The 26,000-nt window shown below is 36.8% G+C and overlaps 1 protein-coding gene across 1 annotated transcript in view; it reads right to left on the reverse strand.

The window, feature by feature from the left end:
- The window catches only part of LOC121945528 (sodium bicarbonate cotransporter 3-like), a 51,368-nt gene extending 33,711 nt beyond the window's left edge, over nucleotides 1-17,657 (reverse strand). Inside the window, 1 exon segment of the mRNA XM_042489750.1 lies at nucleotides 17,500-17,657. Coding sequence (XP_042345684.1) covers nucleotides 17,500-17,544 — 45 coding nt within the window. The 5' untranslated portion in view covers nucleotides 17,545-17,657.
- Between the last annotated feature and the right edge of the window lie 8,343 nt (nucleotides 17,658-26,000).

The following is a 26,000-nucleotide window of genomic DNA, read 5'->3' on the forward strand; positions in this document are numbered from 1 at the left end:
GCAAACACTTTCTGTAATGGGCCCACTTGAGGTATATCTGCACTTTGAACACAGGCTTAGTTAAATATCCTGTTCACACCGAGTGACAGGATGTGAAAATAACCTCAAGCCAAATCCAATAACAAATTAGATCTGACTGTCGGTCATTTAAGCAGCTTTCTGTACGAGCTGCAGCCCGACGCAGATTTCTAAAAACACATTAGATGAGGAAGATAAAACAAAGAGGACATTGACTGCGGAGGGGAAAGACCTGAAGAGATAATGTGGTGGTGACATCCAGTTTAAAGGATTCTAAAAATAAAATTTGGGCCGGAGGAATCTGATGATCAGTTTTCGGATATAGAAACGTCTCTAGAGTGTCGAGGCGTATTCTGTACACAGTGTTTCTCTGTCTGAACTTTGACTCTCAGCTCTCGGGATCCTCGTGACACCAGCAGCTAGAGCTGTTTTAGCGCCGTTTATTTTTAGGCTGCATCTTCAGGAAAATGAAGGGAGTTTAAAATTAATTATGGAACGTGGTTTTGATTTCAAAGCAGCTGATTTATTTATTTATTTTAATTTATTTCTAGAAATTTACAATCACATAAATATCAAGACTGAAAAGACTGTTGGATTTGTTCTTGGAAGAGTTTTAAATATGAAAAAATTGCACATGACTTATTCTCTGTACGTGGTTTTATTCAGGGTTCCAACACATTTATGCCAATGAAATTTTTTAATTTTTCCATGGCTTTTCCATTATATTTTACCCATTTTCCATGGCTTTATTTACCCCTTAGGCCCCCGCTTTAATATTACACACACTAATACCACTCTTTTCTTTCAAAAATCAGGCCATAAAAAATATTACACATTATATGATTTTTGTATGATTTTGTATTTACATGATATGATTTTATTCCATGACTTTTCCAGGCTTAGGAAATGACTTTTACAGGTTTTCCATGACCTGAACGCTGCTATATGCCGATGCTGGCGGTCTCTTGAGCGAAATTTTGGCAGTCTTGATGTTTTCTCTTTGGTATGGCTGGCCAGACCTGACCGCTTTCCTCATGTTGCCAACATCGAAACATTTTGGTGCAGAGTCGACATCCAGCACGGCTGGAGTCTGCCTCTCTCTTGAGCCACATATTTCTCATTCAAAAGCCATATTTATGCAACTTTTTGAGGACGCTCTTCCCTTGCACTTGCAGATAAGCAAATTGCTAGCACACAGTAACTTTCCTTTCTTTCCAACTAGCTGCATACACTAATGTGTACAATGTGATACTTATGTTTTTTTTTTATCTTGTGTGTGTGTGTCTTTGAAAAAACAAAAAAAAAAATCTTGTTTCCCCTCTCTAAATGTCAACATTTTTGGTGGTCTGTGAATGCAGTGCAGGCAGAGCTCTTCATGAGTTTTTTTTTTCCAGTTTTGAAGTTTGAGTCAAGAAGTTGATAATTGATCGGTCAATCTGGTCAGAGCTGATCAGATCAGATTAATGGATGAGCTGCTGCAGAGGAGAGTGAAAGCAAACTTTTAGACTTAGCATAATTGACAATTAAGTTTCACTTTCACTGCGCCTGGTGTTCTGCTGCTCCATCTGTGCCCAGAGTATGCTCAGCACTCTGAGAATGTGGTGCAATGCATCACAGAGAGGTATGTACTAGCACTTCAAATGAAGGGTCCAGGACCAAAATATAAAGGCAAACAAATTCAAGTTCGATTGTGGTGGGCCACCACAAATAAATGAATATTTGTGAAACTGCAGTCTGCTAGTTAGATTAACAAAATAGCTATCAAACCACGTGAAGCCTGCATGGGAATGAATTACAGCTTTTAAGAATGGGTTGCAGCAGCACAGACAGTAACTGATACTGGCAGAGCTGCTGCAACTCATTCTCAAAAGTTGTAATTTATTCCCAGACAGGCTTCACAACCATCTTTCAGCATATGCATGTACATTTTTTGCTAGTTTACATTTATTTATTTTAATTAATTTTATTTGAATAAATGCATGTGAATTTGATTGCATCAGATTAAGCAGTCACCAGCTGATTGATTGGTGCATCTCTAGTTGGTTTTCTAGTTTGAGGCGAGTGATTCTAACTAGCTGCACACACTTGTGCATAACGTGATACTGAACTGTTGACATTTCAGCAGTCATGTGGCACAGCATTAGATTTTAAATTAGTTACACAGGGAACATATCTTACGCCATGAAAAAGAAAGATACGAGGAAAAGAAATTTTTTTTTTAATTAAAAAAAAGGAGAAAATAGTCTGGAAAAAGTGCTTAAAAAATTATACAAAATTTTCAGATCTGTAATTTTGATTTTTATACATATCGTTTTTTTTCCTTGGACATTTCCTCTAGCATTTGTTTTTTTCTAAATCTACTAATTTCTTCTAACATTTCTCACAAAGTTTCTAATCACCTTTTTTCCCTTTGATCTTTGAAAGAGAGCACTAATTTGCTCAGGGTTAAATAGTTTAAATATTCATAAAAGGCATCTGAAAGCAGCACAAGAAAGGAGTCACTAATGACTGATAATAATGATAACAATTCTGTAATACCGTGACACCATGATACTTTCTGAGACAGTTATCGTACAGTGAAAATCTCATACCAGTACAACCCTAGTGTACTCAGAGGCTGGATGTTTGTACATGAGTGTCACTCTTGTGTACTTTGTCTTGGCGTATATCAGATCAGATGTGATCTCTCTTTTCCTGTTTAACTGCCTCATTTCCTCAAATGTTTCAGATGAGCCTGAATGAAATTCAACACGCCATTCATGCTCTGTGCGCACTTAAAAAATCTGTGACTCGTCTCTAATTATATCTGTGAGTAAAGTGAAGCCTCATGAGGCCCCGACCAAACTTTACTGACAGCAGAAAATGTGTCTTTTTGGCAGCAGATACATACCAGTGACATCGCTCTGGCCACCCTCTGACTGGCAATATCTCCCCAAAAGTCTCCCATTGCTGTTCTATCCCAAAACAGAGTCACCTGGGTCAAATTAACCCAAATTCCAAAAAGCTCTCAACGTCCAAAGCAAGAGGAAAATGTCCTGGCAGTGAACTCCTCACAGTTTGAAAGATAAATCCAGCAGCTCAGACACAAACTGACTGTCAGCCGCAGCGAGCGGCTCTGCAAGTCGTCCAGCTTCAGTATGTAAATACAGACGCTGTGCTGCATGAAGAGCCTCGGCCACATTTATGTATTTATAGCCGAGTGTGTTGCTTCACTGAGTGCCTGTCAGAGCGAACAGCAGCCTGGAAGTCTGCAAACACAGCAGCAAAGAAGAAGAAAAAAAACAGGAGGCGGAGCGTCTGATCGACGAGTCATCCACATTTCTGAGCAAGAAAAAGACAAACAGAGCAGAGACTGACGAACTGAACTCAACTGAAACGACCCCGACCTACTTTAACTGGAAATACTTCACTTTAAACTCTGGTACTTCTGATAACTCTGCAAATTTACACCCAGAAACTATTTGTACTTGACCATACATATTTGTTTTCTCTTTAAGAAGTGAAACACAACTCCCACAGTCCCACAGCAAAACACAAGTCTGGGGGCGACACTAGCTCACCTGGTAGAGGGGGCGCCCCATACACAAAGACTATATAGGCACGTTTCCATTCCAGATTTGAGCAAAACTTAAGAATATTTTCAAGACACTGATAAAACAAAATTGCGAGATGACGGTGTTTCCACTGAGTGATGTTCTGCAGCTTCTCCTCTGGCGATAACATCTCAGTAACCATGGCGACGGATGTTCAAAACATTAGCAGCTTTATTTCTATTGCAGCCACCAAACTAGCCGTCATTATTTACAATCCAAGGCCACGTAGGCGTGTTATGGAGCCATAATGGAAAGACGAGTCCCTTATACATGGGAGCGGCCACGTATGAGGGATTTCTGGGAGCTGATAGTCCACGATTTCACAGAGGAATTGTGGATTCAAAACTGCTGGATGATCTGCTCAGCTTTCTTATGTGATGCAATAACAGCTCTTGTAGCTCCTGCTGCATCATGAAGGAGCCAGTTCCTACTGACAAGCACACAGACACAGCATCACGTGACCTAGAGGTGTTTCCATTGAAGTTTTGCCAAATATGATACAAGTCTGAAGTCAAGTCCCAAGTCAACGAGTTGGAAAACAAACCTGAGTCCTAACGCACCAATTTTGTTGGTTGATTCGATTTAGAAATTGTTAAAAGTCCGTCCTGTAAATTCCAGTTCCAAAGAAATACGGACCGAATCAACAGGTAAGCAAACCCTCGTGTCACATACATAAAATCAAACTGAGCAAACAGTGCCTTAATTGATATGTTTTTAGCCACCTAAAATAGGCCGACCTACATAAAAATAAAAAATTAAAGCCATTATCTTACAGCCAAACTCATTGAGAGAAACAGTAACTTAACTGAAAATTGTGCCTGTTACAGTCACCTGCTGATCGATTAGAGCACCTCTAGTTGTGTTTCTAGTTTTAAACGAGTCATTACACTCTCTTAATTAAACTTAATGACATTTAAGACTCTAGTCGAAATGAAGTTGTGAGAGCTCTTACGTTTCTCTGCATGTGTAGCTGCTGTTTCTTTCAAAGGTTTAAAGTACACAGCTTTGTGTTTTGCATCTGTAAGCAATAAATATTTTCCACTTCCCCAGCAACAATCCTATGGAAACCCTCCACCCTCTTTGTACGTGCCTAACAGTTAATACCACACTGCTTCCACTTGCATCAGGAGTTATGAGAAACGGCAACAAGCCACAACATGAACAAAGAGCACATATGATAGAGGAGGTTTGATATTTCCTCTTCTGTTTCAGCACACAAACACACTCCTCCAGGCTCTGAAAATAAACCGATGACCGAATACGGACACAGAACTCGACTTTTAACAGGAACCAATTTTAAATGTCATCTGACAGATATTCAGCTGGCTTCAAAACATCTCCTCTCAACAAAAGCTTAAGAAATGTCTGCTAAAGACAAATAAACAGTTTGATCAACTTCTCTCCTGCAGCATCTCTCAGAGGTCCAACCCGACTGAAGGGCTTCGAGCGATGTTTTTGTCATTACATCATGTTGTGTGTCTCTGGTAGAGTACCATCAGCTGAATCTGCAGCTTCACACAGGTTTATGGTGAGTTTAAGCTCATTTAGAGATGTTACCAGTATCCTATCTTTAATGGTTCTACTGGTTTCTAAATTTCTGTACATTATCAAACAAAAGAAGGTCACCACCACTAAACACTGGTATTTGTTGTGAGCTGTGAGCACACACTTACTTCCTCTATATGTTGACACTCTGCTTAGTGACAGTTCTGTGGGTTAAATGAACATGCAGTCATGTGTGACATTTGTTAAAGCCCCTTTGCTCTTTTGTATTTGAACAGATTTTTTTTCTAAGCCCCCTGCACAAATGCATGTTGCATTACAAATACTGAACTACATCTGTGCATCATGCTTCCTCTTTGTTGCACTGAAATTATAACTCAGCCTCATGCTGTTGCACTGAACTCTGCAGCACATTGCATAATCTGATTTCCTCCTGCTGTGCGTACAGTATGTGACAGTACACACAGCAACAAGACTGTTACTGCTGAAGGAGTCTTTTGTGAACAGCCTGCATTCATTTTCATGCTAAAAATCAGAGGTTTCTGATGGTATTTATCCATGTTATGGAAGCTCATGTCTCTGCCCTCTGCTCCACAGACTAAAAACAAAGGGAAGACTTCAGTCCGCAGCCTGACGCACAGACACCTGATCAAAGTGGTGCATGCACAGGTGAGCTCTGACGTCACAGCTGCACGTTCACAGGTGAAGTCAAAATATGACTGATAGTGAGGACAGGACAGAAAAAAATCGGACTGTTCACACAAACGGAAAAGTTTCTCAACAAATGTCACAAACTGACTGTCAGAGTAAGGGCCGTTTACACAGCAACAGTTTTTCACTAAAGGTTAAAGTTTTGTTGCGGTTTGGCCTTTCGCTCACACGACAACAGTGTTTTGTGGGGCTTGAAAGTGAAAACTTTTAAAATCGGGCTCCTGAAAAGTTTCTGAAAGCGTCGCCCCTTCTGTCAGTGAATAAAGTGGCAATGTGCGGATCCTGTGTGAGGTGATGGCCGCACTTCGTGCAGGCGCATTACATTTCACACAAATAGCCGTGCGCGAATAGGAGGACAACAATAACAACAACGACGGACTACTTAGCCGTGTTTGTGCTGCTCTGCTGAGTTTATTTATGCCCCTCCAGCAAAATGCAGATTCATTGCACCACTATTGTGATCAGCGAAAACACGTGGATTACATGCGCCAAATAATTGCCATCGTCTTCTTGTTTGTTTATACTCACTGTTCTGTAGAATAATGCCTTTATGCAAAGTTACACCCCCAACCACTGTCCTTGCATAAATACTGCAGCATTTTCGGTTGTTTTTGCGGATCCGTGTACACAAGGATTGTTTTCACAATGTTATCATATGAACGCAGATTTCTATTTTTAAACGCAAAGGAAAGACTTACATTTTTAGTAGGGTCATTCTCGTCTAAACGCGGCCCGAGACAGCCTTCTGTGAGGAGCTTTGTTTTGGAAAGTCTGCTGCAGGAGGCGGTTCAACATCACACTCTGACTAATAGATAAAAATCTGTACAAACACACACTTATGTAAGATCAAAACAATCGAGTCACAAATCATTTTTATTGGGCCTAAACTGACCTGAGGGGGACAATAAAACCATTCATCTGAAGTGGAAGGAAACAGGAAACAGTGTGCTCTGAGGCGGGGAACATAACGCCCGGCGCTGCACAGGGTTCAGCGTTTGGCTCAGAGGCACTTCTGCAAGAAGGTGACGTTTAAACTCTGGCTGCAAACAGATGAATCTCTAACATACAGGTCCTACAAAATAAGTCTTCAGGGCTGCACCCTCTGTTACAGTCCAGGCATTGCATGCACAAGGCATGATGGGATATATGTTAATGCAAACCATAATATAACAAGGAAAATCACACTCATGAAAATGTTTGCAAGAAAAACATTTTTAAAATGACATTTTTCTGTAAAATCTTAAAAAAAACTCTGGGTCCTACATTGCCCATAATGCAAGCGGATACTGTTTTTCCTTTAAAGCATTACTGTCACATATTATTAACTAAAACACCTCCAGTTTTTGACAGACTGCACTTTTGCTGTAGAATTTAAATAATCCCAGCTGCCAGCCACCATGTCAGAGCTACCAGCGGCCGTACCAGAGACCCACGCTGTGCCGGAGATCTCCGCTGCCAATGGCGATCCGCCCTGTGTCATCACAGCTACCAGCGGAGATCCGCGCTGCCAGCTACCATGTAGTTCATTGCCTTTTGTCATATATGCTGCAATGAAGTCAAAACTTTTTTTTTCAGATTTCCATGGTTTAAATACTTATGAAAGTCATCTGAATGCAGCACAAGAGAACTGATATGGATCCAGGTTTCAAAGGATTAACAGATATACACCAATGTAGTGTATAGTATAATCTAGACCAATAATGTATCAAGCTTAAACTTTTTGCCACATCAATTGGCCCTTCTAGCTCAAACATAAAGGTCATTTCTAATTTCAGACACTTTTCCTTTTTATATACAAAGCTGCGTTTGAGACGCCCACCTCCATGTGCTGGGCAGGTTTGGGGAGTATTTCGGGGTTGAGCGCAGGCGCAATGCATCCTTGTACATGCAGGCGCTGTGATAACGGCTGTGCAAGAAGGAAAACTTGGAAAAACTTCTCTGTTTATAGGCTACAGCACACGCTGAGGAATTTATTGTTTCAACTGACTGCACTTACTGCCAACACAGATTACTTAAAATATGGTGAATTTATCCTCTTCAAAAGCTTTGGTATTATAAGAACTGGATATTATTGAAATATCATGGACACACACACACACCTACACAATTATGTAGCAATACTAAAATCCGATCTGACTCCCCAGAGAGCAGAGGCTTATCTTCCAGTCTGTACTGTCACTCCCATATTAGGAGAACCAGCTGAGAGGCAAAACCACATCTGGACTGCAGCAGCGTTTACAAAACACACCGAGAACTGTGGGAAAATTCACCACACACACACACACACACACACACACACACACACACACACACACACACACACACACACACACACACACACACACACACACACACACACACACCCACACACACACAGAAGTTAGAAGTCCAAAAGTTAGACAAAAATTTTTGTTCAGCAAAACTGATAATGTCTTTTCAGATAGATGTAAACCAACACTGTTTCTGGTTATTATTTCCTAAGAAAGAAGAGGGTTTCTTCAGAGCAGTGTGGACAGAGTTTGAAGGTAAACTAGAGTCTCCTACAGGCTGCAGCGTAAATTACAGCACGCAGAGTCCTGGTTTCAAACGCACAGCAACAAGTGCTAAAGTTACTTTCAGTGAACACAGACTGTGTGGGCGTATTTATTTTGCTCTTATTAATAAAATCACCAAAGTGATGGCAGATTGATGCCAGAAACAGAATTAGACGACTATTCTCAGCGCTATATCTCGACCAGGGACAGTCAGCTTGCTTTGCTTGGGGCCCTTTTGCAAAATGACAGAAGGCATCAGGCAGTTTTTAAGATTTTAAGAAGTTACTAGGACTTTAAGATGTTTCTTACATAAATTACGTAAATTTCGTGGATTTTAGGGCATTTCTGGGATATGTGGCCATTTCTATACTTTCACGGCATTTCTAGGATTTTTTCACATTGCTGGGATTTTAGGACATTTCTGGGATTTCAGGACTTTTCTAGGATTTTTAGGATGTTGTTAGGATTTCAGGACATTTCCAGGATTTTAGTGCTTTTCTAGAATGTTAGGACATTTCTTGGATGTAAGGATGTTTATGAGATTTTAGGATATTTCTTTTGGACATTTCTATGATCTTAAGACATTTCTGGGATTTTAGGGGTGTTTGTAGGATTTTAGGGTGTTAAAGACATTTCTAAGATTTTAGGAAATTAGTTGCAGGGGATGCTCCACTGGCACGTTTTGATAAACACGCTCCATTTTGATGCTGTTTTATGAACTCTGGCATGTAAACTTTTTTATGCAAACTAAAATTTGAAAAACAATTCCCAGTGCAAATCACTTTATTTTTATGCTAATTAAAAAAAATGTCTGTTGGACCACCCGGCACCCTATTGAGGGCCAAATTTGGCCTGCAGACCTTAAGTTGATTATCACTGGTCTAAACCAAAACACCACCAACTTCCTTTATGCTGCCACACGGGCAAAGCTCAGCGCAAGGTCAGGAGAGTAACACAGTGACCCCATGACCCATTTACCTCAAAAACTGCACATGAGAGAAGGTGACATTCGTCGGGCCATAAAGAGCGTTTATGTCAAGAGCGTGGCGACTTTGGCAAACAAACCTCTCAGTAAAAACTCAGAGAAATGAAGGGAAATAATCGGAAAATGTTCTTGTATTAGCACTATTGTCTTATGAAAGAAAGGAGCTATTAAAGCATTGTAAGGAGCAAAATGAATTTCCAGTTGGCTTTAATAACTATGAAAAAAACGAAATTATTTTATGATCTGTTTATTCTTCAGAACAAAGTCAGCATGAATCCAAGCAGTAAAAGTATTCTTCAGAGTGTACACAGCTAATGACCTGATTGTATTAGACTACAACATGTGTCTTTGTTTATGAGCGCATAAATAACGTAGATCAGGCCTCTCTCCTTCCTTCTGTTGCTGTTTGACCTCTAAAGGAGGAAGTGAGACTCATTTCAGAGTCCGTAAAGCTGCAAATATAACTGCAGCCAAGAAAGAAAGGAGGAAAACAAAAACACGCTCCCCCGTCTTCTGCTGGAGCTGTTGGAAAATCCCTCTCAGAGGATGTTTAACATCATCATTATATCTTCTATTTTTCTTGATATCTTCCTCTTTTCTTTTCCTTTCCTAAAAGCCTAGCCAGGGACAGGAGTTGGAAACTAGCAAAAGCTATAATCTCCACACGTAAGACATCATTCACTGCAACTAGTTTGTGACGGGCTGAAATTGTACTGTGTTAATTTGTATTTTTCATATCAAATATCTAATAAACGACATAAACAAACAAACAAATAAGAAAGAAAGAAAGACATAATATGGAAAGAATGAAATACAGATATATGGAAAAGGAAGAAATACAGAAAGAAAGAAAGAAAGATTATAAATATAAAAAATAAAATCAAAACTAAAAAGATAAAATAAAATAAACAACTTCAACCTCCAACAACATTTAGACGCCAACTTTCTGCCTCCAGACTCTCTGAGACGTTTTTTAGCGCCTGTTGTCATCAACATCTTTGTGTTTCTGGTGTCATGGCGACGGCAGGACGATAAAACACTGTTTAAAACCGGCTGCATCAGACAGCGGTGATGTTGGATCATGAGATACAGAAGGCCAGCTGCAGGCAAACAGCCTCCACATGACTGACACACACACACGCGCACGCACGCACACACACACACTCGTGCACACATGCGAGCGCACACACACACACTCGCGCACGCACGCACGCATACACACACGCTTGCACACACACGCTCGCACGCACACACACACACGCACACACACACACGCGCGCGCACGCACACACACACACACACACGTCTAGACTACTGAATCGCCACCTATATCTCCCGTTGTGTCAGTCATTTTAGGACATTTCTAGGATTTCAGGACATTTCCAGGATTTTAGTGCTTTTCTAGAATATTAGGACATTTCTTTGCAGTTTCTGAGACTTTAGGACATTTCCTTTGGACATTTCTACGATTTTAAGAGATTTCTAGGAGTGCTATCATCATACTGAGGTGCTGAGTATTGTGATCTTTGAGTATTTGAATTCTACAAGTTCAATATAAAGATTTATTACGACTTTTTCTTTTATCACAAGACCACGGTAAATAGTTGAATCATGCAAGAGATGAAAAACAGAGTCCATAGACTACGCTCCTATGAATACATTTAAGTGAACAACCAGCAGGGTGACGTTTTTACCTCCACGCTCTTCATCAGTCTGATGGTGAGCGTTAAACTCGAATGTCAGCGATCTATAGTCTAGTGTTTAAAACAGCATTTTGTGAAGCTTATGATTGTAAATTTTAATTTTTGTTTTTTGTCACTGATAAAACTTTGTGAATTGTCCAGCAAACTAATGTTTGATGAACTGTGAAACTACATGCAGAGAGATTTTTGGTTTAGTTTAGTTTTTTTAATGGATATGTTTTTACAGTCAGTCCTGTACAATATTTAAAGACTCCTACATTTAATTTCCCTAACAAAATGCTGAATAAGTGCACAATATATGTTCTGTCATTTAATCTAACGCTAAAATTGGGTGTTATGGTGTGACTGGCCCCCAGCAAAAAAATCTGGGTTTCTCATGTGCCTCCCCTGGAAAAATAATTGCCCATCCCTGATCTAAAGTAAACATGCCACTTTTACAAAACTGATCCTGCGTGGAGATTGTTCAAATGTGCAGCTGCTGAAAATATCTTAAAAATGGAAACAAACAACTTTTCCACACTCGGCAATCCAGCAGATGATGTAAGCATGCCGCTACTACAGATTCCTCCTGAGAACAGTTTCTTCCTCCTCTGTTTCCCTGCGGACTGGGTTTCTACTCAGACAGGATCTCGTCTAACAGCCCGCCGCAGAGCACCGGCCCCCTGAGGACGAGTCCGCTGACGTCAACACAAGTCACCTGGGACGCCTTGACAACACTAACCTGAACACACTGAAACAGTCACTGTGTGTTTGTGATTTAAGGCTACAAGTCAAAGTTCGTTAGTGCCGGCCCACCACCATAAAAACATCTGCCGCCACCTATTGATTTTATATTTTCGGAGCTGGACCGTTCATCGGGAGCGCTATTGGAATACATAATTGCAACCTCTCGGAGCTCACAGTGCACTCTGGGCACAGATGGAGCAGCAGAACCTCAGGGTCATTGAAAATTAAACACTTCATTCTTTTGAGTCTAAAAGTTTGCATACACTCGCAGCAGCTGCTCCTGTCATCCATCGATCTGATCAGATCAACTCTGAATGGATACACAGATCAATCATCCACCCCACCACTCAGCAGTATTTTAAGGCCATACTGGATACGCGATATATATATCAACATTTTAAAATGCCTGTTAAAGTAATGCTAACTACTAAAATAAAAAATATATATATTGAATGAACTGCAGTTACAAAAAAGTTTAAAGTAGTTACTGTCATATGATGAAGTAGAATACACGTCTGTTATAATAACATTTAATAAAATACGGCTATGAGAAAAAAAGTGAGTACTTTTATAATGAAATTTATAAGTGTATTTTATTAATTAAATCAATGCGAGGAATAAGCAAAATTAAAGAAAATCAACATTTGCATTGTTAAAAATAGCTCTGAACCACAAATTACTATTAATCGATAAAATCATTTATCGCCCAGCCCTAACAGATTGTAAAGTAAATCGCTTAAAATGTGCATGAGACTCACTTACACATTTTATGGGCATCTGAGAGCTAGCCGCCTGCTTGTAGATAACAGTAGATTGTGGTGCATATCCATGTAGGAATATGGATTTATTTTGTTTTGGGGTTTTTAATTTAATTTTTTGTTTTGCTCTAATTTGTTTGTATGTTTTTTTTTTAGAATTACTTATGTATATAATTATGCAAATTTTAATTAGTATTATTCTGTTTAGTGATTTCTTGATTATGATATATATGTATAGGAGTCATTTGAATTGACTATAGGTGACATTGTTAAGTGAAAAATAGTTCAATAAAAAAAAAGTTTGCTGTATGTTACTATATAGTTTGTTCTGCCTTTTGATGATAATTTGATGAAGATCTCTGCTGGATCCAAATGTTGCTCATTCAAATTTAAATGATCTGAAGCTGAATATCTGAACATTTGACCTGTAAAAGCTTTTTGGATGACCGCACACTCTGATTATCTTTCACATATTAATCACCTCCTCTCAGCTCTACATTTAACGTGACACGCCGACTCGCTGCATTAACCCCGTCGGGGCTGAGGACCACCTGTCCTGACCTCATGCTGCTGCTCGGGATCAAAGAGCCTAATAAACGCTTTATTATCGTCGAGCCGCCACTTCCGCCTCCATCTGCACCAAACAATAACCTGCTCCACCAGAGCCCCGCAGAGCCCCGCAGAGCCCCGCGGCCGCTCAGCCGGCACGTCTGCTTCACAGCTCCGCATTGTTCACAGCTGAGCGGGATTTCAGCGGCGGGAGAGTGAAAAGCTTCACGCCGGTCTCCATGGAGCGTCCGCAGACAGGAAGTCAGCGGCAGATTACGCGTCAGAGCGCGGTGTTACAGAGGAGTCCCGCCTGAGACAGACACGTCTGCTGGTGACAAAGACTCACTGGAGACCAGCAACAAACAACAAGCTGGAGGACAGGGAGGGTCTGCAGAGACACAAATCAGAGTCCCAGTTTAACCCGATAAAAGCTGCTTAAAGGGACATTGAGTCAAACTTTAAACACGCCCCAAAACTCATCTTCAGTAAACCACTCTGCTGTGGTTCATGTTTTATGCTCTCTTGCCTTCTGCACTGTCAAATCTGACAAAGTTGATCTTACTCAAAATAATGTTCAAAACCGAAAAGTGAAAGAAAATAAAGCTATAAATCTGAATTTATGTTCACTTTATATCTAGCTGTTAAGTTTACCTGAAGTCGATGGATATTTACTTTATTCTGTTAAATTGTTGCAGCTTAAAAATGACAAATAAAATCTCCTCATTCTTTCTGCGTGTTAGCAACTCCACCAAACCCACTTAATCTGACTTAACTTTGTTAAGTTGTTGGGAGAGCTACGAGTTCTGTTTTATTGACATGTTTAAGAAAATATAAATATAAATGACTAATTTGTAACCAGCAGGATACAAAAAATAAAGCACAGTACACTTGGTTTACTGAAGTTCCTAAAATTTAGAAATATTGATTCAATTAAACTTGTCGATTTTAAGTCACAACAACTTCACAAAATTGAGTAAACACAGCCCAACTAATGTCCAAAGCCGTCTATATTATAACTTTACACATTCACTCAAGCACTACACTTCCAATAATTATTTAAATAAACGAAACAGCTTTTTATAGTTCTTCTGTTGCACCTTCAATTTAGAGCAGAATTTTTTGACCCATGACCCCTAAAAAGAAAGGGTGTGTCCTGAATCGCACGCTTTTTACTCTTAGTAGGTACTGCATCTGTCCTTAAAAAAAGGATGTACTGTTGTGTGCAGTATGCACACAATCAGGACATACTACTTCTTCATAACACTGAACTTTGACCCTCTGGCTCATCTATATGTTACCACAGAGATATCAAACAAAACGCTGATCACCAGAGACGGAGATCAACCTGGAGAGCTCTTATAACTGAATACATTGTGTATTCAAACATTTTATAATCCAGACAGTAAAATCAGCCTGCATACACACTTCTCCATCACTGTTATATTCAGTTTTTGTTGTTGGTTTTCTGACTATTATTTCACTTAAAAATTGATATTCCGAATATTACCATCAGTCACTTGAATGCAAAGTCAGTCATTGCTGCTGCTGTCAATCAGCTGTCAATCAGCTGTCAGATTAAGAAATAATTTATTGATCCCTGGGGGACATTGTGGTTCGTTACAGTCACTATGATGTCAAATAAGTAACAGTATAAAGTATGTAAAATCTAAAAACAAAATAGAAATACAGTGATATACAAAGAACAATTAACAGTCACTAGTAAATATTTAAAAAAATATATAAGTATGTATAATGTATTGAGAATGTAAGGTGTGTAAAAATAAAAAAACATAAGGAAAACAGTAATAAACAAATAGCACCAGTATGAGAACATTTAAAATCAACCTTCAGTTACAATAAAATGTTTAAAACTTGTATATTAGTTAAAAATATAAATATGTGCTTGATGCTACAATATTCAACAGATAATAGACACATACGAGCTTGCGAGATGTAGATATACACAACAGATATATACATAAGAACAACAACAATAATATACACAATCCATACAATAAGAGTAACAATCAGCTGTGTGTATTGTGTATTGTGAAATACCAAATGTGGCGTAATAAACAGCATGGTGGTATGGTTACTGGAGCATGCAGAAAAGTCTCGATGAGTCTGATGATCACAGGTTGAATACGTGTCTGAGCTGTGAAACTAAACCTCCTCACACTGATTAATAAGTGTGACTGTCAGCAGTCAGACGTGTCAGCTCGTAATCACAGGCCCTTTTATATATAGAGACAGTGATAAAAACACGGTCAACACTTTTCTTTTCCATGCGAGCAAGTTTTTTGGCTTCAATCCCAATACAAGTCCTTATCTTTGGATTATCAGCTGATAAAGAACTAATTAGATAATTATATTTACACACAGCAGAAGATTAAATATGTAATGCTGATAGTTCGAAAGGCATTCCTATAATTTATATCTACAGATTATTATTATTACTGTCAAACCTTAAGCCTGACATGACACTCAAGTCTTACGCTGCTCTGTTTGGTTTTAAATTCAACCATTGTTTTTATAGTTGTATTTGTGTTGTATTTTTGGCTGTCTGTGTTTTATTGTGATTTTATGTGAAAAGCACTTTGTAAAACATGTTTTGATAACAGGATTGTTAGGATTATTAGGGGTGGGGGTCCAGAAAACTATATTTAAATTTCCCTTAATGATAGTGTTTTTTCTTCATGCAGGGATCAATAATTGCTTATCTTAATTATTACGAATTTAAATTTATTTCATCCCTAGTCATCAGAATAAAGACAAGGAACAACTTGGCATGAATCTGTTAATTTCCAAAAAAAGAGTAAAAGGTGAGAAGGGAGTGACCTACAAGTTAGCTGAGGGGGTTTACTAGAAAATAAGGGAAAAATGTGCAGAAAACTATGTTGACAATCTTATGATTATATATTCAAAATCATGTAACAGGAAAAAAACAATTTGTGTTCATTTTAGCACATTTTCTGTTTGTTTCTGTGCTATACCTTTTCTTTTTGCTTATTTTAAAGTCATTTTCTTTTAGCTTTATGTCTTGTTAAGGTGCTCATTGCTTTCTCTCCTTGTTTTTGCAAAACATCAAACCAGATTGCTCAGGTGTTAAAGCTTTGCAGTTCATGTTTGAACAGTTAGAATGATGTAACGATGTAAACATACACGAGTCCCACATGTATGTTTACCAGACCAAAGAGAAAGTAGAGATTTCAGGCCTGAAAGAGGCACTGGGATGAGAAGTAACTCATCATTTATTTATCATGATGCCTCAAAGTGCCAATCTGCACATGCAACATTTTACTAACTGAAAATAATCCAGACATCTCACCGAAGTTTCACAATTAGGCTTTCAACATGTTTACAAAGTTGTTTATAACTAAACAACACTGACTCAGGTCTGGTCTCCATGGTAACAGCATCCAGCATCCTCTCATGCAGCATCACTGGAACAGCTGCCTTGCCCAAAGGGCACATAAACTGGGCATTAGTTTGAGCTTCAGCCCATCTTTTCCCTGCAGACCTCACCACGCTGCCGTCTCTCCATCCCGTCACAACACACACTCATCTCCACGTGCTCTGCCGACAGCTTTTTTTGGGAGGCTTTCACACTGCCTTCCTCCAGAGCACTTCAACAAATTAATGATAAAGTGGGTCGTCTGCTCAAACACCCTTTCCATCCACGTATACAAAAGATACAAGTGAAAACAAATTTAACCAAACTCCATTGATTGTCTTTTTGATTTAATGGTTTTGTGCTTAGCAACAACAGTCTACCTTATTCATCATATTTAACCATACGTTATGATTAATTACAGGCACCTGTAATGTTCGGCATGTAAATGAGAGTTCTTTTAATTTTTTTTCTTTCATAATTGGCCAAAATTTTTCGCCGCTGCCACCCTGGATAGTGTAATTCGGTAATAGCGGGACTTAGAGAAATGATAGCTAATCACACATAAAAAAGACGAAAAGTTCTAAAAAAGTGGGCCGTTAGATGGATGTGATTTATGCCGAATGCAAGGTTAGACGCTGATAAGTACAATTTTGCTTTTAAAAGTATTTTAGAAGCTACACCAATTTGACAAAGGAAAATTTAAGGAGAATTAGCGTAGTTTATAACGGCGTTCAGTACGGTTCACTTATGATGAGACGCGCATCGTTACTTCACTTCCTGGCAGAAGCGTGGTCCCTTAAAAACAAAAGCAGTCGGTTACCAGCCGTTGTTTCCAACCCGACAACTTCTCCTCTCACAAACACACATTTTAAACATTTCAGTTTTGCGAGGAGCTTTTTTTCCCTCAAACCACACTGAGGAAAAAAGCCTCCAGTTTCTCCTCAGCCTCCGTTTCTGAGCTCATTCTCAGCCCGCTGAGGAGTCGCTAGCCGCCGGCTAACCGGTACAGTTGAGGGGGAACTTACAGATGTGAGGAGCGGTCTCATCTGCTCGTTGTTGTCTTCCTCCATTTCCAGAAAAACGGTGTTAAAACTCCTCTTTCTCTGCTCCGGCAGCACGATTCATCCGAGTTAGCAGTTAGCTTCGCCGCCGGCTCCACTCTGCTCTTTTCGTTTCTCTCCTCCACCACTTTGTAACTGCCTGAATATATTAACTCCAGCTGTAGAGCCCGCCTCTTTTTGATTGACAGCTCAGTCCTCCGTTGACGTGGCGGCGAGTTTTTTGCTTAAACCAATCATCGAACTGGAAAGTGTGATTAGGCGGGGCATAACCGGTAAAGAGGCAGCAACGCTTTTTCTCATTAAGTCTGATGGTTGACAGTAAATAGCCTAATTATTTAATAATGTTGTTAATATAATAATAATAATAATAATAATAATAATAACAATAATAATAATAATAATAATAATAATAATAATAATAATAATAATAATAATAATAATAATAATAATAATGTTTTACTTTTTAAAAAAAATATATTTTACAATGCAACATCAGAAAAAAAAAATCATAAGATCTTATTTCCTGTGTCTGAGCATTTTTAAGACTGATTCATTTATTTTTGATAACAATGACAACAACAACAAAAACAACGACAATAATAATAATAACATCAGAATTATTGTTATTATTATTTTTTATTTTTTTTTTACATATCTATATTTTTATTTATTAATGTAAATAATGCTGTATTAATTTATTTCCTTTTTCTAATTCTTATTTTTCACTTTTTTCAGCAAAACCTGAGAGCATGCTGCATTGCATCTTATCACACAGGCTTTTTATGTATGACAAAACATTTTTTATTTATTTATTTCCATATAAAAGAGCAATTATTTTGAAGCAATATGATATATAATGACAAATATAGATTTTACTCACATATACTCAAATATAAACATTTAAACATGTAAAACCTTTTGCAGGAGCGATAGGAAGCTACAAAGATTTCTCCTAAAAAGTGGAGGCAAGATAAACTGTATGACTTGGAAAAATAGTAACCAGAGATGTAAAGGATGCCTTAAAATAAAGAAAAATGTGGGGAAACAATAGTTTTTCAAAATAACTAAAAAATAATGAATGATTGACAATAATGAAATAAACCCTTGAATCACAGAATGTTTATATTGTTTTATTTCACTCGTAAGAACTTTTTATATATTTCTGAGGAGGAAATAATTTGGAATAACAAAAATCAAGTGATACTGAAACATAGTTGTGGTATGATCATGTTCACGAAGAGCATGTGACGCATGAACAGTCTTCAAGACCGCAGAAGCGTAGCACACCCACATCACCTTTGATTGGAAATAATAATATCTAGTCCGGTGTCTGCAATAAACTGATGTTTTGAACATCCATCGCCATGGTTACTGGATGCTATCACCAGAGGAGAAGTCGCACAACATCACCCAGTGGAAACACAGTCATCTCAACATTGTGTTTATCAACATTTAGAAAAATATCGCTCAAGTTTCGTATAAATCTGTAACGGAAAGCCGCCTGGTGAAGTATATCAAAGAGCATTGTGGGAGACATAAAACGTGACAAACTGAAGCAGAGGAAGAAGAAACACTTAGAAGCAAAATCAAAGAGTCGTGAGAAACTTTGAGAGATTTTCCGCCTGATGATGGAAAACAGAATTATCTTTGTTAAAACTTTGTTAAAACCTTGTTAAGACTGAATCATGCCGGAGCGAGCTGTGACACAGTTTCTCAGTAAAATGACCTTTTGAACAGCTTATCTGTGATTAGCAGCTTCATGTTTGTGTGGCGTTTCCCTCCTGCTGCTGTAATCCTGACAGATTATTTCATTACACTGAAGTCATTGTTGTTCCCACAAAGCAGCACAGGGGCCTCCGGCTCCCCTCGCACTCCTTTATCCAAACTTTTCTCTCCTGGCAAAAGACGTGCGCATCAGGCGCTTTCATTAATCAATTTAAATTGTTTAATGGGAGATTTTTTATTTTGGCTATATTTTAGTGTACAAAAACAGTTTTTTACATACGTTTTGTAATAAGTGTGTTTGTTGCTCCTAACACAAAAATAACTTCTAACCTCAACGTTTTATCATAATTAACTGCAACTTTCTTACTACAATGACCAAATTTCCCCAAAGAAAAATAAATAAATAGGAAGAAAGACAAATATAAAAATACATAGCGATATATAGAAAGACAAATAAATAAATAGAAAGAAAAAAAAGAAATGAAAATAAAAATAACAACATAAATAAACAGAAAAAAAATGAAATAGAAAGAAAGAAAAAAAAATAAAAAAAATAGAAAGGAAGAAAGAAAGAAAGAAATTTAGATTTTTTCCCACAAATTTAAATCATAAAAGCTTTTCGTAAAAATGATTTTATTATCGGGATAATTTTAGAAAAAGAAAAAAATATTTTTATAATAAAGAGAAATTCATGGCTTATGCCTGTGGGAAAACTTCCTAAAACTGGTAAAATGATTTAATTAAAAAAAAAAATACAAGTTTCTCATAAATCTGAAAGAATTATGGTCAGAATTATGAGAAAATGTCTCTTTCTAATTTTTGTATTGTTAATAATTGGTCATAATTATAAATACATCTCTCAAAGTATGGCTAAGAGTCTCATAAATCTGATAATAATTCACTCATGTTTATGCGAAAATGTATATAACTATAACATTTTGACTTGGTGTCCAATAATAAGAGAGACAGAGAGATAAACTATCAACATTTGAGAAAGTTTTTAATATTATCTCATAATTTATGAGTATTGTGTGTATTGTAATTCTCAGAAACTCACATATTTATAACTTTGGTATCTCTCAATTATGAAAAATATAAATAAACAAGACACTAAGAAATATTCTCATAATTTAATCACAAACTTTCATATGATTATGAGACACTAAGTTGTAATTAGAAGGTACAACTTACTTCAATCATCTAATAATCCCCAGATAATGTATTTTAAAGGAAAACTAACGCTCCTGTGTGTGTGTGTGTGTGTGTGTGTGTGTGTGTGTGTGTGTGTGTGTGTGTGAATGTATAAACTGGTATTATGTCGCTGAGCTGCAGTTAAAAGCAGCTCGGCTCTCTGGTTTTCATTAAGTGAGCAGATTAAACGTTGAGCTGTCGGCAGGAGACGAGGCTCCGCACTGCTTTCTAATTAATATTTCAGATGACCTTTGACCTGCTGCGTGTTACATAACACCTTCCTCTTCATTGTTCAGGCCACAGCAGCTTTATTAAGGCGACACAGTGGCCTGAATTAACACCGATATGAGTTTTTGTAAATCCGCAAACCACAAACATCTCTGAAGCTCGCTGATTGATGGGTTTATGACATTTTTTCTCCGCTCTGGTCAGTTGAGTTTACTGTGTTATAGTAAATAAATTAAATAAACTAAATAAAAAAAAAAATTAAATTAAATTAAATGTACTGACAAAAAAAGCACAAACAAATAATGCTTGATTGTATTGTATTATTGTTATTTCTAATATTAACAACACACACAAACACAATAAATATCAATAAAATGTGAGAAAAACTTGCTCTCCAGAAAAAAAAAAAAAAATTTGAAGTCCTATGAAAATTCTTTAAAAAAAATGTAAAAATCCACTCATCGCACTCATCACTTTGGCATCTTTAGAAAACATTTGACTTTATTCACTTGTTTTATTGACATCCGATGGTGCACTTAGCTTCATAGCTTCATATTTATTTAAAATATTAAAAAGACTTTTAATGTGACACAGTTTCCTGTAAATCTTGTTAACTTATCCAGACTGTTTGCTTTTAAAATATGAATTATTGCTATAAAAATAACATTCAAAGCAACGCACTCATCAACAGGTGAGTGAACCTTTTTTTACCTGCAACATTAAGCTGTGCAGAGTTAGCCTAGCTTAGCATAAAGACTGGAAGCAGAGGGAAACAGTTAGCCTGACTGTCCACAGTTCAAAAACACACACACCAACACCTCCAGAGATTACGCACTACACTTATGTGCTTAACCCTTCAAAACCTGGGCAAACTGGCCTGATTTAGCTCAGAAACATGGGAAGAAAGCAATGAGGAAGAAAAAATATCTCTAAAGAGCACAAGAAAATCACCTAAAAATTAACAAAAAATAAAATAAATATTCCCCCTCCTCAAAAAAACAAACAAACAAACAGACAAACAGAAATCAGCTTAAACATTGCTCTTATTCTATGAAAAATATTTTAAATATATAATTTTGATCATTTTAAATATAGTTTATGGATTTTTTCCTGGCATTATTTTTTTTTTTAAGTATTCTTCTTCTTCTTCTTCTTCTTTCTTCTTCTTCTTCTTCTTATTATTATTATTATTATTTATTATTGCTGCTTCATTTTTTTATTTTTTATTTGTTTAGTTTTTTTACATTTAATAATTCCTTACAAGGTTGCTCATTACCATTTTTTTTTTTTTTTTTTTTTTTTTTTATCTTTTAGAAAGAAATCAATTTGCTCAGGGTTCAAAGGTTTAAATATTTTTGAAAAGGTGTCTGAGCACAAAAAAAGTGAAGCTGATCCAGGTTTCAAAGGGTTAAACTATTTCCTGGTAACAAAATACTGAATCCTTACTGAATCCATACTTTAAAATAAAAGTAAAACAAAAGATTACTTAATCTATGTTTAATCTAAAAATACTGTTATCAGCCTTGCTTACCCTAAAAATAGTCAAATTTAATATGTTTAATTAAAAAAATTATACTGTAATCAGCCCAGAAAATGTGCCGGTGACGTGAGAAAAACAAAGTGCAAATCTGAAAATGATCAATACTGTTAACACTTAATATACTTCATTTGTTTTCTGATGCAAAGATGCTTAAATATAATAACTTATATCAACATCGCAAAATATTAACTTATTCAACAATTACGAACAAACTTTAAAATATGTTTTTTCTTTGCTTTTATTGGATTCATATTTACAGACTTTCTCTGCTGTTTGTTGTCATTTATATTTTGCTGTATTTCTCTGTAAAATGTTTTAATTTTTTTTTTTTTTTTTTTTTTTTTTTTTTTTTGGGTTTTTTTGTTTGTTTTTTTTTTTTCTGGCTTCTTGACCTCTCCTGACACATTTTTAAAAAATAAATTAATCTTGATTTTATGCAGTTTTGTCTGCAAATAAACTAAAAACCTAAACTAAAACTTTACTTACTTAAGTATTTTTAATGTATTTTATCAGTACTTTTACTCCAGTACAGGGTTACTGAGTACTTCCTCCCCCTCTGAGCATCGGCGCGGTCCAACACTGAGGATGGAGTTCAGGTGTTATTTTGACATTTCGCTCCTCCTTCAGTCGTCTGTCGGCTTTTTTATTCATGCAGAATAAAAAAAAAAACTCAGGATCAGTCTGAGCATCCCGTCCATCTGAACCTCTGCGGCGCCCTCTGGTGGTCCAGCAGCTCTCAGTTCAGTCATCATCATCATCATTGTCATCATCGTCATCACTGCTCTCCTGCAGCCGGGCGGAGGTGGAGGCGTCAGAGCGGCAGGTGCAGGCCTCTCTGCTGGGCCGAGCTCAGCATCAGCACCTTCCTCAGGTGAGCCAGCACCAGGTGCTTCATGCTGCCCGGCGGCTTGGAGCGAGCCAGAGCAATGGATTCTGGGAGGTCAGGTCTGTGAGGCAGAGAGGCGGTGATGAAGGAGTTTAGACTTTGCTTTGGTATTGATGATAAAGCAAAAAAACTGCGGACCAAAGATTTCAACTTTTATCTCTGGAAACATCAAACATTTGATGTGATCGTGCAGAAGCAGGATGATGGACTATGTGTCTCGCCACTTTTTAAATCTTTAAGTATAGAGCTATAAAATCATCCCCGAAGTTTATTATTATTATTTTGAATAATTTAAATTGTATTTGAAATTCCTAAAACTTCTAAAAGGACCAGGACAACAAACATTTTATGACATCTTGAAATATTTTCCCACTGGAGTTAATAAGTTTAGACTGAATTCCTCCCTTGTATGATGATTTATTTATTTATTTTTTTTATGTATTTTAATTTTTTTTATTTATTATATTTCAATGTATTGAATTTATTATTTTAAACACTCTAAAAGGACTGAAACTGAGACACTGTATTGAAATGTTTACTAACTTTTATGCTGAGGCTGGAGAAGTGAATCACATGTTTCCAAGTTTGTTTGTAAATGTAGAAAATATTCAATTAAAAAAAAGTGTAAAGGTCATATCAAATTCTGGTTTATTTAAACTGTTTTATATATTTTGACCTGGTGAGTTTGTATGTAATAATAATTATTAAAACAACTCAAACAAAAAAAAAAAACAAACAGCTAAACAATATGAGCTTCTCAGTGGTAGTTTTTTTTTTTTAAATGTAATTTTTTATTCATTTATTTATTAAATCTATTTATTTATTCATTTTTGCGTTAGAGGTCGGTTGATTGTAGATGGATCCTGTGGTCTGGGTAAAAAGGAGTGTCGTGTCACATTCTGGTTTTTCTGAGCTGGTTTTATACGTTACCTGGCCATTCTGCAGTGGCGTTTGTTGTGGAGGCCGAGGCCCTGCAGCCTGGCGGTGGGGGGGCGATGGAGGCCCCCGGGGGCCCTCAGGTTCCTGGACAGAGCCGACAGAGAGTCTCTGTAGACCAAACCACGACGAGATGTCACGATGGGACAGTGATGACAGGTCGCCAACTGAAGCACAGAAGAAGAAATGTCCTTTAAACAACACACACAACACACACACACACACACACACACACACAAACACACACACACACACAACACACACACACACACACACACACACACACACACACACACACACACACACACACACACACACACACACACACCGTCCTGCTGACACAAATACTCACTAGAGCACCAAATGTGGATTAACCTGCTGCTGAAAATAGTTTTTTTTAAAGTCATTATTTCCTGCTGTTTAATAAAACTACAGTGAGTAAGGTGTTTTAGGAAACTACGTATTTTGTTTTTAAAGATTTAGTGGGAACTAACGGACTCGGACCTGAGAGACACCGACAGAAAGTCACAGTTAATGAAAATAAAAATGCAAAAAAACAGCATCCTTATTAAGACTGAAAGTTAGTGAACTGACAGTTTCCTGTCAGCGTCAGTCCTTCAGGACGTTGGATCTAAATCGAGCTCTCAGTCTTCAGGGCGGCTCCCGGGGCCGCCGCAGCAGAGAGAGACCTACTTCTGCTTTACTGAGACCTCCTTTAACACTGTGATGAGACGCAACTCACTCTCATCTTTTTAAAAATCAAATTATATTCTTTTGGATAATTTATTTTTTATTTTATATTATGATACTTGAGTAATAACAATTTTAAAATAGTTTTTTTTTTTTTTTTATTTTAAATTATATATTTTTTTTTTTTTTTTTTTATTTATATTATTAAAAATTTATACATAAAAAAATATTTTTAATTTTTTTAAAAAAAAAAAAAAAAAAAATATCATAAATACACTACAGGACCCATAAACATAAAAAAACAACCATTTCACAGAATTTAAATCTTATTAAATTATGACCACTTTTTAACTATTTAATTTTTTAAAATGTACATATAGATTACATAGGTATTTATATTATTTTATAACACAGCAATATAGTAACACAGATGTCATATCTTTATTTCTATGGTTTTTTTTTTATTTCTATTTCTATTTCTATTTTTTTTTTTCATTACAAGTATTGGGCATCTATAGTGCAGAGTATTTTTTTTTTTGAAGAAAATCAAACTTGTTGAGCTTTACTTTTTATTGCATAAACATGTTCAAATTAAATTTCAAACTGTATCACTAAGAATTATTTAAAGTTTTAATATGCAACTATTATTATCCAAAAATTCTTGTATTAAATTCTCGTGTGTCATATACCCCTGTGGAAAAATAAACATTTCTTTAATTAAAGAACTCAAACAACAAAAAATATAATAACTGAATGTCATGAGCTTCATGGAGTTTACATGTTAAAGGTTTAATTGTGAGCACTTCTACACTTTGAATTATGACAATTATTGAATTAAGATGAAGTAATTCAGCAGTGACAAAAAATATTTTTACACTCTCAGAATTAATTAACTAAAATTTTTTTTTTTTTTATCTAAAATTTTCTAACATTTTAACTGTTTTTTTTTTTTTGTAAAACATATTCCTGCTCTCTTTTTTTTTCACCTGCTCTCTTCTTTGTGTCCGAGTCTACGTTTCTTTAAACTGTCAGTAACAAAAATCTGCATCACATGTAATAAAAACACAAATAAACAGAAATGAAAAAAAGAAAAAATTTTAAATAAGATGTGTTTTACTCACTGAGACGAATGTTGCCATGTCGCTGCTTCGATGTCACTTTTTTTAGATGAAGAGTGTGTGTGCTCTCATTGTGTTGGTGATGTCATCAGCAGGGCGGGGCTTTTTTTTCCACACAATGATGTCATTATTTGAGACTTCCTGCAAAATC

The sequence above is a fragment of the Plectropomus leopardus genome, chromosome 7 (assembly GCF_008729295.1).
Source record: "Plectropomus leopardus isolate mb chromosome 7, YSFRI_Pleo_2.0, whole genome shotgun sequence".
NCBI lineage: Eukaryota > Metazoa > Chordata > Actinopteri > Perciformes > Serranidae > Plectropomus > Plectropomus leopardus.